General features: G+C 52.0%; 6 protein-coding genes and 1 non-coding gene across 7 annotated transcripts; 4 read left to right on the top strand and 3 right to left on the bottom strand.

Annotated features, from left to right (window-relative positions):
• Positions 1 to 776: 776 nt before the first annotated feature.
• Positions 777 to 2,294, top strand: ASPBRDRAFT_193261 (MmgE/PrpD family protein; the record flags this gene model as incomplete). Its single annotated transcript, XM_067620594.1, has 2 exons — positions 777 to 1,028; positions 1,089 to 2,294. The coding sequence occupies 2 exons, from the start codon at positions 777 to 779 to the stop codon at positions 2,292 to 2,294; spliced, it is 1,458 nt and encodes a 485-aa protein (XP_067481790.1).
• Positions 2,295 to 2,590: 296 nt separating this feature from the next.
• Positions 2,591 to 5,027, top strand: xlnD (beta-xylosidase XylA; the record flags this gene model as incomplete). The annotated part of the gene is made up of 1 exon (XM_067629196.1): positions 2,591 to 5,027. The coding sequence occupies exon 1, from the start codon at positions 2,613 to 2,615 to the stop codon at positions 5,025 to 5,027; it is 2,415 nt and encodes an 804-aa protein (XP_067481789.1). The 5' UTR covers positions 2,591 to 2,612.
• Positions 4,901 to 8,010, bottom strand: ASPBRDRAFT_39685 (uncharacterized protein). The gene is made up of 12 exons (XM_067624194.1): positions 7,490 to 8,010; positions 7,293 to 7,409; positions 7,136 to 7,231; positions 6,929 to 7,062; positions 6,781 to 6,862; positions 6,476 to 6,724; positions 6,336 to 6,417; positions 6,223 to 6,283; positions 6,073 to 6,161; positions 5,922 to 6,005; positions 5,782 to 5,848; positions 4,901 to 5,698 (listed from the first exon to the last, which is right to left on the bottom strand). The coding sequence occupies exons 1-12, from the start codon at positions 7,534 to 7,536 to the stop codon at positions 5,385 to 5,387; spliced, it is 1,422 nt and encodes a 473-aa protein (XP_067481788.1). The 5' UTR covers positions 7,537 to 8,010; the 3' UTR covers positions 4,901 to 5,384.
• A 499-nt stretch (positions 8,011 to 8,509) lies between these two features.
• Positions 8,510 to 9,649, top strand: ASPBRDRAFT_39684 (aegerolysin family protein). The gene is made up of 2 exons (XM_067624193.1): positions 8,510 to 8,791; positions 8,862 to 9,649. Exons 1-2 carry the CDS (start codon positions 8,697 to 8,699, stop codon positions 9,202 to 9,204), a joined length of 438 nt encoding a protein of 145 aa, XP_067481787.1. The 5' UTR covers positions 8,510 to 8,696; the 3' UTR covers positions 9,205 to 9,649.
• ASPBRDRAFT_452557 (uncharacterized protein) lies at positions 9,328 to 9,792 on the top strand. The gene has a single exon (XM_067625356.1). It carries the CDS (start codon positions 9,451 to 9,453, stop codon positions 9,685 to 9,687), a length of 237 nt encoding a protein of 78 aa, XP_067481786.1. The 5' UTR covers positions 9,328 to 9,450; the 3' UTR covers positions 9,688 to 9,792.
• A 31-nt stretch (positions 9,793 to 9,823) lies between these two features.
• On the bottom strand, positions 9,824 to 9,905 carry ASPBRDRAFT_t65. Its single transcript has one exon. It is a non-coding gene; the product is annotated as a tRNA-Ser (tRNA).
• Positions 9,833 to 15,009, bottom strand: ASPBRDRAFT_39683 (putative ABC multidrug transporter). The gene is made up of 4 exons (XM_067624190.1): positions 14,600 to 15,009; positions 11,917 to 14,540; positions 10,200 to 11,865; positions 9,833 to 10,139 (listed from the first exon to the last, which is right to left on the bottom strand). Exons 1-4 carry the CDS (start codon positions 14,701 to 14,703, stop codon positions 10,034 to 10,036), a joined length of 4,500 nt encoding a protein of 1,499 aa, XP_067481785.1. The 5' UTR covers positions 14,704 to 15,009; the 3' UTR covers positions 9,833 to 10,033.
• Between the last annotated feature and the right edge of the window lie 562 nt (positions 15,010 to 15,571).

Genomic DNA, 15,571 nt, shown 5'->3' with positions numbered 1-15,571 from the left:
CACACACACACACACACACACACACGGGATCATCCAGATTTGCTCCTCCCAAATTGGTACTTGTGGCACTACAGTAAAAGTATCTCCCATGATTACTCTCCATTATTCCCCCACCCCACAAGTCCTGGATATTCTCATTATGATGTTAGATGGCGGTGGTGATCATGATGGTGGTGGTCGTGCTCCACCCCAAACTATCTCATCTCGTATACAATCATTAGCATTCACTAGCGTGCAGTCGGGCTGCAGCGATCGGCATACCGACAACAACAAACAAGCAATGAACGATCGGCGATAGTGACCAGTCAGTCTTACAGGGCTTTTATTGATTAAATTAATATAGTGGATCATCAGCTCTCAGATAGTATGAGTCGATCCAGCCGACCCGGGCAATATTCAAACTCCGTGCCGAAAAAAACTCCTACTACTAACTAGGAGACTATAGTTTAACTCATAGTTTGGATTCATGCAGAATTTGTATCGAGAAATGGAATGTCAATCGGGATTGCCGAAGAAAAAAGTACTCTACGCACACAATGTAAATTTCTCTTTTATTTCTCTTTCTTTCTTTTTTGTTGTTGGGTATTGCTCATCTTTTTCCCTGTAAGGCTAGTTAGTTATTATAATTGACTAAACTTCCACTGCTCACTTGCCAAGCAGTCTTCTGTTGTTCCTGTCATTATCTACCTCTTCCTTTACTCCTTACTTACTCTCCGTCAATCATCTTCCTTCATCTACCCTCCCAATCAAAGATACTAATAAATTTTTAATCGAAAATGACATCTGGCACAGCGCCCCCGGCCACTACTACTACGGGCACTCCCGTAACTCACACACTATCCAACTGGCTGGAAGGACTCACCCCAGAGTCCATTCCCGTCGAGATTCGCGAACGTGCCCAATACCTCATTCTCGATGGACTAGCCTGTGCTCTGTTGGGCGCAAAACTCCCCTGGTCTGTCAAAGCCCATGATGCCATCAGTGCCATTGAGGGAGAGGGGAAATGTACCGTAATTGGATGGAATGAGGTATGCTTTTCTCTCTGATTAGACGATCAATAGTAACAAACCAATACTGACTGGCAACAGACCCTCCCCCCCAACGCCGCCGCCCTCCTCAATAGCACCTTCATACAAGGCTTTGACCTCGACGACATCCACATCGAAGCCCCCATGCACGCCATGTCCGTCATTGTCCCAGCCATCCTCGCTGCTGCAGAACAGGAGCAGGGTAGCTCGACTCGCCCTATCAGCGGGAAGGACTTCATAACCGCCACAGTCGCCGGCTGCGAGACTGGTCCCCGCGTAGGCTACGCCCTGGGTGGAACGCACATGCTCACCATTGGATGGCACTCGGGCGCTATCTTCGGCCCTGCCGCTTCTGCCGCAGCTGTATCTAAGCTGCTGAATCTCCCCGCCGCGCAGATTGAGGATGCCCTGGGCATGGCGTGCACGCAAGCCTGCGGACTCATGTCGGCGCAGTTTGAGAGCATGGTGAAGCGCATGCAGCATGGGTTCGCATCACGCAGTGGTGTGCTCGCAACGTATCTCGCAAAGCAGGGGTTCACGGGAATCAAAGAGATCTTCGATCGCGAGTATGGTGGCTTCCTGAAGATGTTCACGCTTGGGGCGGAGACGGAGCCCAAGTATCACCCTGAGGAGATTTGCAAAGGATTAGGCGAGGTGTGGCAGATCAAGAAGATCAAGCAGAAGCTGCATGCGTTGTGTGCGGTGACACACTGCACGGTGGACTGTGTTCGGGAGCTGCAGGCGAAGCATCCTAAGATGAGCGAGTGGAAGAAGATCGTCAAGATTGAGGCAGGGATGGCAAGAGCCGCGATGAAGAAGGGTGGCTGGGCACCGGAGAAGCCGGCGACAGTCACGGCGGCGCAGATGAGTATACCGTACGCGGTAGCGTTGCAGGTTGTGGATGGGGAGATTGTTCCGGGGCAGTTTGCGCCAAGCATGTTGAACCGCGAGGAGCTGTGGAAGGTGATTGATTTAGTGGAGTGCAGGGAGGTCAAGGAGCTGGATAATACGTGGGCACAAAGTGTCAAGGTCACGTTTGAGGATGGAGAGGTCTTGGAAACCTTATTGAAGGCGCCGAAGGGAGTCCATCCCGGCGTCACGAATGAGGAGGTGTTGGAGAAGTGGCGGGCTGTGACGAAGGGGGTGATTTCAGAGGAGAGACAACGGAAGATTGAGGAAGTGGTGTTGAACCTAGAGGAGGTGGAAGATGTGGCTGGAGTTCTGGGCGAGCTGTTGCGAGGAGATGCGGTGAATGTGTTGGAGTAAAGGATCAGTCCATCGACTACTTTTACCCCATTCGGACGGGGATGGCTTCATATTTCCCAAGCGACGTCACGCCATAGCAGAGAATCATTTACCCGGTGCCTGAGCAGCTCTCGGATTAGAAGAACAATGCTAATGTTGGTCTTGTTTAATTGCTAAATGCAACCCTTCCAAGTTCTTTCCCACTGCCGGCTAAAATCATTCAGGCTAAACCCCCGCAAAATGAAGTCAATCGGCGTATCTCCGCAACTCCGCAAATTCTATAAATCTTCCCCGGATTCTTTCCCAATAATCCTTCTATCCCCACAGACAGGCTCAACCATGGCGCCCTCAATGTCTCGTCCCATGGCTGCCACTGCCGCTGCTCTGCTGGCTCTGGCTCTTCCCCAAGCTCTGGCCCAAGCCAACACCAGCTACGTCGACTACAACGTCGAAGCCAACCCGGACTTGTATCCCTTCTGTCTTGAGACTATCCCACTGAGCTTCCCCGACTGCCAGAATGGTCCCCTGCGCAGCCACCTCATCTGCGACGAGTCCGCCACTCCCTACGACCGGGCAGCATCGCTCATCTCGCTCTTCACGCTGGACGAGCTGATCGCTAACACCGGCAACACCGGTGTTGGCGTGTCCCGACTCGGTCTCCCTCCATACCAAGTCTGGAGTGAAGCTCTCCATGGCCTCGACCGCGCGAATTTCAGCGACTCAGGGGCCTACAATTGGGCAACATCCTTCCCTCAGCCCATCCTGACCACCGCCGCCCTCAATCGCACCCTCATCCACCAAATCGCCTCCATCATCTCCACCCAAGGTCGCGCTTTCAACAACGCCGGTCGCTACGGCCTCGATGTCTACGCCCCCAACATTAACACCTTCCGGCACCCTGTCTGGGGTCGTGGACAAGAAACCCCCGGTGAAGACGTCTCCCTCGCTGCCGTCTATGCCTACGAATACATCACGGGTATCCAGGGCCCTGACCCAGACACCAACCTCAAACTCGCCGCCACAGCTAAGCACTACGCTGGCTACGACATCGAGAACTGGCACAACCACTCTCGCCTGGGCAACGACATGAACATCACCCAGCAAGACCTGTCTGAATACTACACGCCCCAGTTCCACGTCGCCGCCCGCGACGCGAAAGTCCACAGCGTCATGTGCGCCTACAACGCCGTCAACGGCGTCCCCGCCTGCGCAGACAACTACTTCCTCCAGACCCTCCTCCGCGATACCTTCGGCTTCGTTCCCCACGGCTACGTCTCTAGTGACTGCGACGCGGTCTACAACATCTACAATCCCCACGGCTACGCCTCCTCCCAGGCTGCCGCCGCCGCCGAGGCCATCCTCGCCGGCACCGACATCGACTGCGGCGTGACCTACCAATGGCACCTGAACGAGTCCGTCGCTGCCGGTGGTCTCTCCCGTGACGATATCGAGCAGGGTGTGATCCGTCTGTACACGACCCTCGTGCAGGCTGGATACTTCGACTCTGCCAATACCACGAGCAACCCCTACCGCGACCTCACCTGGTCCGACGTCCTCGAAACGGACGCATGGAACATCTCCTACCAAGCCGCGGTGCAGGGCATCGTCCTCCTCAAGAACAATGACAACATCCTCCCTCTCACAGAGAAAGCCTATCCGCCATCCAACACCACCGTGGCCCTCATCGGCCCCTGGGCCAACGCCACCACCCAACTCCTGGGTAACTACTACGGCAACGCCCCCTACCTGATTAGCCCCCGCGCCGCCTTCGAAGAAGCAGGATACAAAGTCAACTTCGCCGAAGGCACAGGTATCTCCTCGACGAACACCACTGGCTTCGCTGCCGCACTAGCAGCCGCACAGTCCGCCGACGTGATCATCTACGCCGGCGGAATCGATAATACCCTTGAAGCGGAGGCATTGGATCGCGAGAGCATCGCATGGCCGGGCAACCAGCTGGAACTGATCCAGAAACTTGCCTCGACAGCCGGAAACAAGCCACTGGTCGTGCTCCAAATGGGCGGCGGACAGGTCGATTCCTCGTCCCTCAAGAACAACACCAACGTTTCTGCATTGCTGTGGGGCGGATACCCCGGCCAATCTGGCGGCTATGCATTGAGGGATATCATCACGGGCAAGAAGAACCCGGCGGGAAGACTCGTGACTACGCAGTATCCGGCCAGCTACGCGGAGGAGTTCCCGGCGACGGATATGAATCTCCGCCCGGAAGGTGATAACCCCGGTCAGACGTATAAATGGTACACTGGGGAAGCCGTGTACGAGTTCGGCCATGGACTGTTCTACACGACGTTCGAAGAATCGACTGCTGGCAACTCTACTACCAAGGAAATTAAACTCAACATTCAGGACATCACCTCCCAGACACATGACGAGCTGGCGTCTATTACCCAGCTGCCCGTGCTGAACTTCACCGCTAGTATCAAAAACACTGGCAAGGTGGAGTCCGATTACACTGCGATGGTCTTCGCGAATACATCGGACGCAGGCCCGGCACCGTATCCGCGCAAGTGGCTCGTCGGATGGGACCGACTTGGGGAGGTGAAGGCCGGGGAGACGCGGGAGTTGAGGGTCCCCGTTGAGTTGGGGAGCTTGGCGAGGGTGAATGAGGATGGTGACTGGGTGTTGTTCCCGGGGACATTTGAGCTGGGACTGAATCTGGAGAGGAAGGTTAGGGTCAAGGTTGTCTTGGAGGGTGAGGAGGTGGTGGTGTTGAAGTGGCCTGGGAAGGAGTAGACTCTTCTTAACTAATACTTGGATATGTTGTATAAGTCTAAGAATTAAATGATTGATTGATTGATAGTAAGCGAATACGTCATCATCACTTGTGCATTATTATTTAGAATAATACATACATACTATGGGGAATTTACAGCCTATTCACATTTAGCCGGATCTGCATTATTATGTCTGTTGACGGATATAGAGTTTGTTAGGCTTAGCTACACTATACCCTTGTTAGTTATACTAGCCTAGTAGTAGCAGTAAACCAACAACCGAGCCTATACAACGAAAACAGACTAGATAATGATGATAACATCAACCCTCCCACCTTCGCACCCTTTTCAAAACCAACCAATGCAATACTACCTACTACCAACTACTCTTCGCATAAAACGTAAACAAAGGTCTAGGACCCGGATCCGTCCGACTCAAAAGGAGCAAATCCCTCGTTCGCATACTAGCCACATAGACCGGTTGTTCCGAGACTTCCTCTAGGGGATCTTCAAATGCCCAGAAGACGCTCTCTTCCTGATATCCGTCGGAGACGCGCTGGCCACTTAGACATATGAATGATGTGCCTTGTCTTCCGAAGGAAACGACCGTGTTTCCGAATCCGGTGTCGAAGTCGTATGTTTGGAATCTGAAGAGGGTTTTTGCGTTTCCTAGGAGAGTGGGGAGTGCAACTGCAGAATTGTTTATATATTGTTAGGCATTGAAACATTTCCAGGTATAAAGTAGGGGAGGGTTTGAAGTGAAGCAAGCTTACTATCACTGAAGCTGCCGTTGTCGAGGGTTCTTTCTTGAGCTATCATGGTTACGGTTCTAATGGCCAGCTTTTTTGGGGGGGAAGATAGATTAGTAGCTGGTATGGATAAAGGCGTATGGGTGAAATGCTTGCTAACTTACTAGGATAAGTTTCCTGTAATCCTCTGGGATAGGGTATGAGATGGGTGAGTTGATTTCTTCTGGGTTTTCGTTGATTGCTTGGACCTGTTGTTCCTTTGGTCAGTGATGATGATAGCTATACTGATAAGTGTCTCTGGATGTGCAGTCTCACTTTGGTGCGGATTACGGAAAGTATGTTTGCCCCTTCTTCGTACAGTTCGGCTTGTTGCTCTCTGCCGTTGATGAACTTTTGTACGGGAACTGGACATAGAAGTATGGTTAGTAGGATATTCCCGGCGGTGATATTATATGTAGGCCGTACTCTTCCTGACGAGCTCAAGGTATGCATCGTACTGTGTAAAGTCTTCAAAGAGGTACCAGCTCTGGTCCTGTCAGTTTCGTGACATATCCAGAACCAAGCAGTGCATGCCTTACCCTCTGGTTTGCAACGGTGTAGTCGAAAGGCGTGAATGTATTGTTGAAATTCGGCACGTTGGTGTATCTCCATAGGAGCGCACTACCTCGACGTAAGTATCTTATCACTGGAGAGAAGCAAAGTGGGAGGGTCAACTCACAATCGTCTGTATCTATGCTTCCCCTCCCTCAACTCCTGGTAAAAATTATCCGCGCCTTCCTTGATCGCAAAGAGAGGCGAGTCTTCACCGTCGTGAGGCTCGGCATGGATGACTCCAGCCCGGCCTCCGCCTCCAGAGGTATGGATCCAGACGGTGACACGAGAATGTCTGTTGATTGTCTCCACGGCACTTCTCACTTCGTTCGTGACGGAGCCGGTGACTCCGTACATGGAGAAAGCCACCTCGGATCTAGCTCTAGTGTTAGACAGCAGCAGAAAAACTGAATGGACTGATTCGTAACCTACGCCTGTCTAATCTCTTGACTGGTGGATTTGTTGACCGAGGAAATGGAGACGCGGGCAAAGTATTGGCCACCTCGGATGAAGTCTAACCGCAGCCATATTAGCATTTACCAGATTACTAGTCGAATATAGACTGAGTGGACTATCTTACCCGCAATAAAGCGATCTCCGTACAATTCATTTGGGGTATCAGTGCTAATCTGATTGAAGGAATACGAGTTCCCAATCGATGCTTGTTGCCTGGATGACACCTGGACCTGATATGTAACCGTACTGTTTTCGAAACTGGATTCGATTAAAAAGTACTCATTAGCCAAATCTGACCACTACATAAGCGAGACAGGACAGATGTAGTCACCTTAGCCGACCAAGATATCCAGCATCGATCTGAGAGGACTGTCCCCAGCCGGAAATAGCAGCACCTGCGGTTATCTCCAAAGACTGCGCGAGTTTGCTGAGCAGCACGAAAGGAAATGTCAGCATTACACTGTCAAGAAAGAACAGGATGTACTGACGTGTAGTCATCGATTCTCTCACTCCAGTAGAATAAGTCGTAAGTGTCGGACTCTGGTTGACCAGGAGTGATAGTGACAGCATCTGCGACGCCAATTTGTTGCAGGTACGTATTGTAACTGGATGAAGGTTAAATCGTCCAGTATATCAGCAAACTCCGCAGTCATAACGCAACGGAGGAAAGACATAAAACTCTTACCCCTGCCCCTGCTGCATCCCATCGAAATACGGAACGAGTTCGGCCATCTTGAGCTATATGGATACTTTGACCAAGTAATGCGGTAGGAATGTCAGGGAGATAATGCTGAAAGTTGACTGGTGAGTTGTATTGTCATTCCGACCAAGTACTGGGTGTCTTTATATGCTGAAGCACCAGTGTACGAGCAATTCTCAGCTCTATACAGATATCACGTCATTCACGACAGACCCCGATGGATGTCCTCCAGAGTGCAACTTCGTGGTGGCAATCTGCATCATCCAGTTCTCCATATGAGGCATTTTCTTTTAGAGGAGTTGACATCGATCGAGTGACAATAAGAGCTGTGCATTCGGTGGAGCATAGGTCGAGAAGACCACAACTGTAGGTGCGTCGAGGATGTAAAGAATCCAGGGTGTAACTATCCAAGCTGGTGTCCAGACTTGCAGTTGAGGTCTGATTCGTTATCGGTGACTCCGAAAGAGCTACTATACTTATGCCGGGGTCTGTCGCATGAAGCGGGGCCATAATATGGATGAAGTCAGTGAATTGACTCGAATGATCAAGGAGGCATTCGGACAATAATGGACCAGTCTGCTTCCAAAAATAGTCTATCCACTTTGACTGCTCGGGAACTGCTCTTCTCCGGCGTTTGTAGTGGCAAATGCATGCCGTCAGGGATGCATGAGCTGAACAGCGCGCAAGCCCGTTCCCCTCATTGCTGATTGCTCAGCTTGCGCTTCAGTTTGAGATCTATCCCCACTTCATACTGCTGTAGGGTTACATCGGTGGATTTCTCCTGTGTACTTCTTCCTGGCGTTTTATGGTGTTCTTGTATGTTCAAAGTACAGGAAGACTCGGGGTTTGAAAATGAGAAATCATGAGCTGCTCGATCCCTGCTACATCTGCTAGTGCCGTACGTAATGGAATGGTTCAACCGAATTCAGAATCTAGAACATGATTTCTGAGACACACCGCAGCCAGCAGCGGACAATTATGCATTCAACTTATGCTGAAGGATGATGACGATGAGGGTCGGAGACCACAGATCTTTGCAGCTATCAGGACGATATAAAGACCCCCCTCCTCCCTGTCACTCAGGACAGAGAGATCTACCAGAAGCAAACCTTCTACAGTCGACATCTCTCCAAAGCAATCAATTGCCTCTACCACAGACAGACTCACATCAGAACCCCTTCTCCCAACAACCATGGCCGAAAGAGCAGAAGCCCAATGGGTCCACATCCGCGTCGTCAACTCCCTGTCCTTCGACACCCTCAGTGTCAGAAATACCTGGCTAGGCTGGTAAGTTCCAAAGAAAACCCAATATCCCCATTCTATACATGCCATCTTTTCTTTCCTGACACATCACCAGGGGCAAATTTCACAAAGAAGGCAACAAGAGCGCCGAGATCCCCGTCTCAGACATCAACGCGCTCAGAGCACCTCCCGGCGGCTCCTTCAACGTCTTTGCATGTGGCCGCGCACACTCGCCTTCCGGCACCGAGGGAAGCTTTGATGTGTATAATGGGGATGTCCGCGTCGCTTACATCTACTGGGACTGTCCATGGGGCTCGAAGCGCAACCAGTTCCGCGTGGAGAGGATTGTCGACGATTACTGGGTGGAAACGGGGTATTGGAATCAGTCGGGCGGTGCTATTGGGAGTGTTACGGTGGAGATTGGACGGAGGGATCGTGCGATTCGATCAAGTCTGTAGATGAGAGGAAGAGGGGACACTTTTCTTTTGTCTATTCATTCGTCGTTCTTGTCCTGCTGTTTCAAAAAAGGTTGGATTGTTAGATATGAGTACTATGTACCCAACTTGATGGAACCTGCCTCTGTCCCTGAATGATACCTATATGATGTTGCTGAGTCTCCTTTATCATTTTCACGTTGACACAAGAGCAGAACAAATCATGTTCAATGTCGAGGCAACAAGGAACAGCTTATAGCAATCAGCAGCATGATGAACACGTCAGAGATGGTAATAAGTGTAATCGACAATGTCCCTCCGCTGGTCGGGATTTGCTGTGCATTAGCGCTGGCACTGCAGGTTGGGGTGAAGGGCTGGCCGATCAAACTGTCAGGTACTCTAGATAGTAGGTTGAGCGCTCCTAAAGCACATAAAATCATATTGCCTGATCTGGTAATGTTGTCCTGCAGTGGCGAAATCTTCTTTCATTCTGATAAAAGTCACTGACAGTGTACATTCGGATATAGAAGCATCGATTGCTTAACCACAACAACCACAAACAGTGCAGGTGACAACAATAAAAATTACTACACATGATTAAAACCCTATCTCTAAGGCCAAAAATTCAAGGGAAAAACAAAAACGACGACAGTCGGATTTGAACCGACGCCTCCGAAGAGAATAGATTTCTAGTCTATCGCCTTAGACCGCTCGGCCATATCGTCTCATAAAAAGAACGGTGCCAAATATGCTATAAGAGGTCGCCAATCACTTCATACAGCATTTCTCTTATATGTATTGTATCATGAATCATTGCTGCCATACTCATATACTAACCATATACATCTATGCACTATTTACTCTCCATCATCTCGATCAGTTCCTCGTACTCCCCCGTATTCCGCACCATCTCCCAAAACACGCCCTTTTTCGCGACCAGTCGCGCCGGTGAATCATTCCTATCGTAGTCAGTTAGTTCAACTTTCCATGACGAGGACACAGGGTTCTGTTTGACGCACTCGATAATTTCCCCATCAGCCATGACCAACACCCGATCATAGTCCATAATTGTCCTTAATCGATGCGCAATCGCTATGATCGTGCAATCTGCAAACATAGTCCGCAATACCTTTTGCATATGTGAATCTGTTTCGTGGTCCACCGACGCCGTCGCCTCATCCAGCAACACCACCTTTGACCGCCGACACATTGCCCGAGCCAAGCTCAGAACCTGTCGCTGACCCTGGCTAAAGTTCTCTCCGTTCGCAGCAACCGGCGTGTCCAGCGCTAGCGGCCGCATTGTCCTACTCTCACCCTCGCCCTCGCCAGGCACATGGACCGTCGTGCACGCCGACAGCGCCGCGCGCAGCTCGCTCTCGCTGGACTCGCCGAACGGATCGAGGTTGGACTGCACGTCGCCGGAGAAGAGCACCGGCTCTTGCGGAATCAACGTCACGTTAGTGCGTAGCCGGTTCAGACGGATCTGGTTAATGTTGACTCCATCGATGGTCACGCTGCCGTCGACGATGTCAACGAAGCGGAGCAGGGATAGCCCCAGGGTGGATTTGCCGCTGCCGGTCCGGCCGACGATGCCAACGCGCTCGCCTGGATGCGCAACGAAGGATACTTTGCGGAGTACGTCCGGCCCGTCAGGTTGGTAGCGGGCAGTGACGTTGGTGAACTCGACCCGGCCAGAGGTGGGCCAGCTGGCGGGTAGAGCATCGGCTTTGCGTTGCTCTTCTGTTTCGAGCTTCTCCTCTGGCTCGATGTCGCCGTACTCTGTCATTCGTTGGAAGGAGTTCAGCTCCACCTCGAGCTCATTGAGTGTCCGGACTAGTGTTAGAATCGTCTGGCTGAGCCCGATGGCATTCGTCAGGGAAAATCCCACCAGACCTGCTGATCCGGACCAGAAGTATGCTACGCAGCCGGCTGCGGCTGCCACAGAAGCGGCGCAGAAGTCTGTCCGGACCGAAACCCAGCGGTTGCAGTTGTACTGTGCCTCGGATGAGCGGGCATGAACGGCCAGCTTCTCGGCCAGTAGGTTCTGGAACACCTGGTCCATGCCATGCCGAGCTCGGATCACGCTCAGTCCTGACAATGAGTCGGTAAAGTGGGAGAAAACGGGCGAATAGTTGATTGATGTTAGCCGCTTGATTGACACCTGAGCGCGGGTGTACATCTCTCCGATGACGAACCCTGCAGCGCAAATGACGGCTGCCGGGAGAGCAAAAATGGGCATGATGGAAGCGACACTGGCAATTCGAAGCAGAAACCGTAGTGTATTTTCGATGGACATGCGCAGCCACTCAACAAGAACAGTATCCAGAGACCGTGTGTCATTTCCGAAACGGTTGATAGCGCGCCCGATCGGATTCTGGTCGAACCAGGCGATCGGTGCAGACAGCACGGCCGTCACCAGCCGGTGGTGCGTCTTTTTGGCAGCCACCCAGCTGCCGTACTGATAGATGAGATTGTTGCACAACTGCAAGGTCAAGAATGTTATAATACACGCCGCGTATATCCCCAGGTAGAACAGTGTGTTGGGATGCTCGTATTTGTCGTACGCTCCAGTCCAGATGGATAGCCAGTATGTAATGGCAAAGTAGGCGAACTGCACGGAGATAGTTGCGATCACAACCAGCGGAACGTAAGAAGCGCCGCCGAATAGCATCATGTAACGAAGCGCTGATTTGTTAGCAAACCCCACAAACCATCTGATGTCGTTGGCTCACTTACCTAACGTGCGAGGCACTCGCCCCGTGGCGGACGTTTCCTTAGCTATGCGCTCCTCCGCGGGCTGTTGTTTTCCGCCAGAAGCAATAGGCGGAGGCTCCGACGGTGATTCCAGAGTTTCCTCTGCCACGCGGATATTACTCTCCGACACTGAAGAGTCCGTATCAGTGCCCGGTGTGGTGCATCGGGAGGACATGAGAGACTGTGTAGCTTTGGAGATAGCCCGAGCGGGGACAATCCTGCCATGCTCCAGGCGGATCACCAAGTCGGCGTCCTGCAAGGCAGCTGGATAGTGGGTGATTAGAACAACCGTGCGGTCCTTGAGTAACCCGCTACGGAAGCATTTGTCATAGACGAGACTGGTGGTGTGGGTGTCGAGTGCGGAGAAGATGTCATCAAACAGCAACGTATTCGAGGGCGAATACAGCGCCCTTGCCAAAGACACTCGCTGCTTTTGACCGCCCGAAAGCGAGGTTCCTCGCTCTCCTACCATGGTCAGGTCGCCTGCCGGAAGCTGCTGCAGGTCTTGGGTCAGACCGCTGGCTTCGATGGCCATGGCGTAGCGTGCTTCATCAAACGGGCTATAGAATACGATGTTCTGGCGGATTGTGTCGTTCTGAAGCCACGGTGCCTGTGGAACATACGCTACATCGCGCGGGCAAGTAGCAGTTCCTGATTCCAACACTGTCTCGCCCAGAAATGACAGGAGGAGGGATGTCTTTCCGCAGCCAGTTGGGCCCGTCACCACATTGAGAGCGTTGGGCTTGAAGCGGAGAGTAAGGTCTTGCAGCCTGAAGGCAGCAATTGGGGTGCGTCGAAAGGTTGCTTCCTTGAACTCCAACGGGCCATCTGGATGCCGCTTAATCTCGCTCGCTGTGTCGAAGAAGCGGTCGACACGACGCAGCGACTCTGATCCTTGCGCAGTATAGCGGCTGATATTGGACAACCAGATGAACTGAACCCGCAGTGTTTCCATGATGGATAAAGAGGTAAAGGCAACAGGTGCCCGCAAAGGAAGATCAGTGAACAATATATAAACAGAAAACATGACTAGAAGACTGAGCAGCGGCAGCAGCTCGCCGCCCATAGAGATGAGGGCCACGAATACGCTGCGTCTCCAGAGGTGGCGCTGCTCGACACGGCGAACGTCGTTAATGTTGCTCATCGCGGCATGTTCCCATCCAAAATATTTCAAAGTGCGGATGGAGGCCAAGTACTCGGAGATCTTGGACAGCCGAGCATCCGTCGCCTGCATAACGGTCCGTTGGATGCGAGATACTTTCCGCGACGCCAGCGCAGGGAGCGGTGACAAACACAGCAGCATGAGAACACCAAACAATGATGGCCACCCTAGCATCTGATAGAGAAACACCAGAGCCAATGTAGTCGAGATTGGACCTGCGGTGGCTATATAAAAGATATCACGCGAATTGTAAATAGCGTCAACATCGTAAGACATCAAGCTGGTCAGATTGGCCTGGCTTGACTTGGAGGCACCCTTGGACTCGGCCCGGTGTCGCGACTTGGCATGTTTGCCTGAAGAATGGCCCACAGAATCATCATAGATGTAGGAGCGCATCGCGGTCTGATAGAGCTCTTGGACGAGTGACACATTCACCCGAACCAAAAGCCGAGTTGCCGTGAAGATATACTGTTGGTAGCAGAGCGAGCGCGTCGCTGGACCGGCAAACAGGAGCGCGATCCACAATGCAGGATGGAGCACTGCGCTGCTGGGATTCTCCAGATAGGCCAATAGGCGCAACATGGAATACGGAGCGAGGAAGTCCACCACGGCCGTGAGGGCAGCCCAAAACATCATGGTTTTGATTTCCGTTTTGAGCATGCGACACAGCGTGCGGAAGGTCTTGCCACCTTTCAGCCGCTGCTTTTTGATCTTTGCTAACCACTTCAATGGCTCATCGTACGAGGGCAATGGAGGTAGGTCATCCAAGGTCAGATCCCTCTGACAGCCTCGCAGGATCACATGAGTGATCCACTCATACGAGCAGTAGTAGGAAAAGAGGGAGCATGTCTCTTCCGGTGAAACTTTCTCTTCAACCGCTAGATCGTCCGTCTCTGCGTCAGGAATAACCGAGCGTCGTGGGCGCGGTGTAGCCGCTGCGATGGCCACAACCGCAGCCAAACAGGCCACAATAGCAACTCCCAAAGAGGTTGGCCTATAGGTAGCTCCAATCACCATCATGGGCACTATATCCTGCACCACTGCCAAAATGAGGGCCGTTGTCGCCATTGCATTCATATGCCAATACAGATGGCATCGGTAGTCATATCTCTTGCTGCAGAGCCGGCCAATACCCAGCAACACCACGTACGAGAGCAGAGCAGACCGTTTCCAATTCTTGCCATTGTGTACGTCGACCCAAGCCAGACAACAGGCCGCAATAGCGACAGCCAGATGTGCAAACGCAAACGGCAGAGATATCACGATTTCAGATTGATCATGCGGGGTAGTCTTGGGAGATCGTGATTTATTCCGGTAGGAACGGATGTAGCGCAGACATATCGACAACAGCACCACAATCCATGATGCCAGTATTGCCGCCAGATGCAGGTTGCCGGCTCCAACAAACGCCGATGCTTTCCGAGTCCGATATTGCCATAATTCCCTAGAACACCTACCAGTTAGCCCGACTGATTTTCATTGTCATGCTTCATATGAACCCACCTCTGTACCAGACCAGGGTCCGGCGTATAAGCAATCGCGCCAGCCCCGCCTTGAATTGCTAGAGGCACCACGGCCGCGGGCACGATGGCAGCGAGATGCTCCATCGGTCAAATTGTAGTCTGCAACGGACAGACAAGCTCACTCATGGGCTGTCCACGATTTCGTCATAACCAAGCGAGAGCTTTCTGGAGACTGCGCGGCAGCATTGGAGGATGACGAGGGGTGGGGAGGGCAGTTATAGAGCACGGGTCGAAAGGACACTACCCATTGTCTAAAGACTCCGGTAGTGAGAGGCTGGACAGAAGCCGGAGGTGCAAGCGAGGGGCCGGGAAATTGGAGCAGCCGGAGGAAGCGGTGTTAAGAGCAGGGAATAATTTGACGGTCATATTGCCGATAGCGGTGGACCTTCGATCTTTGGATCCGGACGAATTCTGCCCCGGATTGAACCTTGGATCGCCTCAAGAAATGCATCTGATAACATGCAGCTTAGTCAGGATAACCGCCTGAGGCAGTCATTCTTCATTATCAATCTCTTGTCAGTCATATTCTTGCTGCCTTGGATCATGGATAGGAGAAGAACAGCTACAACGCTTTCGCAGTGTCTGGTATGAATTAATGGCATACTCCGTATCTGACGCAGGATCCATTAACAAGCTTCGGCTGATATCACATCATTTTATTTCTTACTGGCTGTGGCCTCAGCACTAAGCCCCCACTCTCATGCCTTAGCGTGTCATCTGCAATAGCCACCGCCTGATAACGATAGGGAAGAGGGCCGATGCGCGATCCTCGGTTTTTGAGGGTACTCACACTTAGCTAATTAAGTAATGGAATCATCAGGTGTCAAGTCATCCAAGGTTCCTCAATTATATTATCGATTGAAGCATCTCTCCCCTGGTACCCTTGATGCATCAAGGCACTTCTAGCTTGGAAACCTCTTCCCATCTTTGTGATGCGAGATCAACGGTGAAG

The sequence above is a fragment of the Aspergillus brasiliensis genome (assembly GCF_001889945.1).
Source record: "Aspergillus brasiliensis CBS 101740 unplaced genomic scaffold ASPBRscaffold_3, whole genome shotgun sequence".
NCBI lineage: Eukaryota > Fungi > Ascomycota > Eurotiomycetes > Eurotiales > Aspergillaceae > Aspergillus > Aspergillus brasiliensis.
Note: the sequence above shows the minus strand (reverse complement) of the source record. Positions and strands in the feature narration are given on the sequence as shown.

Bases quoted from the DNA above. Each gene is read 5' to 3' on its own strand.
- ASPBRDRAFT_39685 (XM_067624194.1), bottom strand. From the start codon at position 7,536: ATGGCCGAACTCGTTCCGTATTTCGATGGGATGCAGCAGGGGCAGGG. The intron at 7,410-7,489 runs GTAAGAGTTTTA...ACCTTCATCCAG, and splicing joins GGGATGCAGCAGGGGCAGGG to TTACAATACGTACCTGCAAC. The intron at 7,232-7,292 runs GTCAGTACATCC...CGTGCTGCTCAG, and splicing joins GAGAGAATCGATGACTACAC to CAAACTCGCGCAGTCTTTGG.
- ASPBRDRAFT_39684 (XM_067624193.1), top strand. From the start codon at position 8,697: ATGGCCGAAAGAGCAGAAGCCCAATGGGTCCACATCCGCGTCGTCAAC. The intron at 8,792-8,861 runs GTAAGTTCCAAA...ACACATCACCAG, and splicing joins AGAAATACCTGGCTAGGCTG to GGGCAAATTTCACAAAGAAG.
- ASPBRDRAFT_452557 (XM_067625356.1), top strand. From the start codon at position 9,451: ATGATGAACACGTCAGAGATGGTAATAAGTGTAATCGACAATGTCCCT.
- ASPBRDRAFT_39683 (XM_067624190.1), bottom strand. From the start codon at position 14,703: ATGGAGCATCTCGCTGCCATCGTGCCCGCGGCCGTGGTGCCTCTAGCA. The intron at 14,541-14,599 runs GTGGGTTCATAT...TAGGTGTTCTAG, and splicing joins GACCCTGGTCTGGTACAGAG to GGAATTATGGCAATATCGGA. The intron at 10,140-10,199 runs GTGCGTCAAACA...TGACTACGATAG, and splicing joins GCTGATGGGGAAATTATCGA to GAATGATTCACCGGCGCGAC.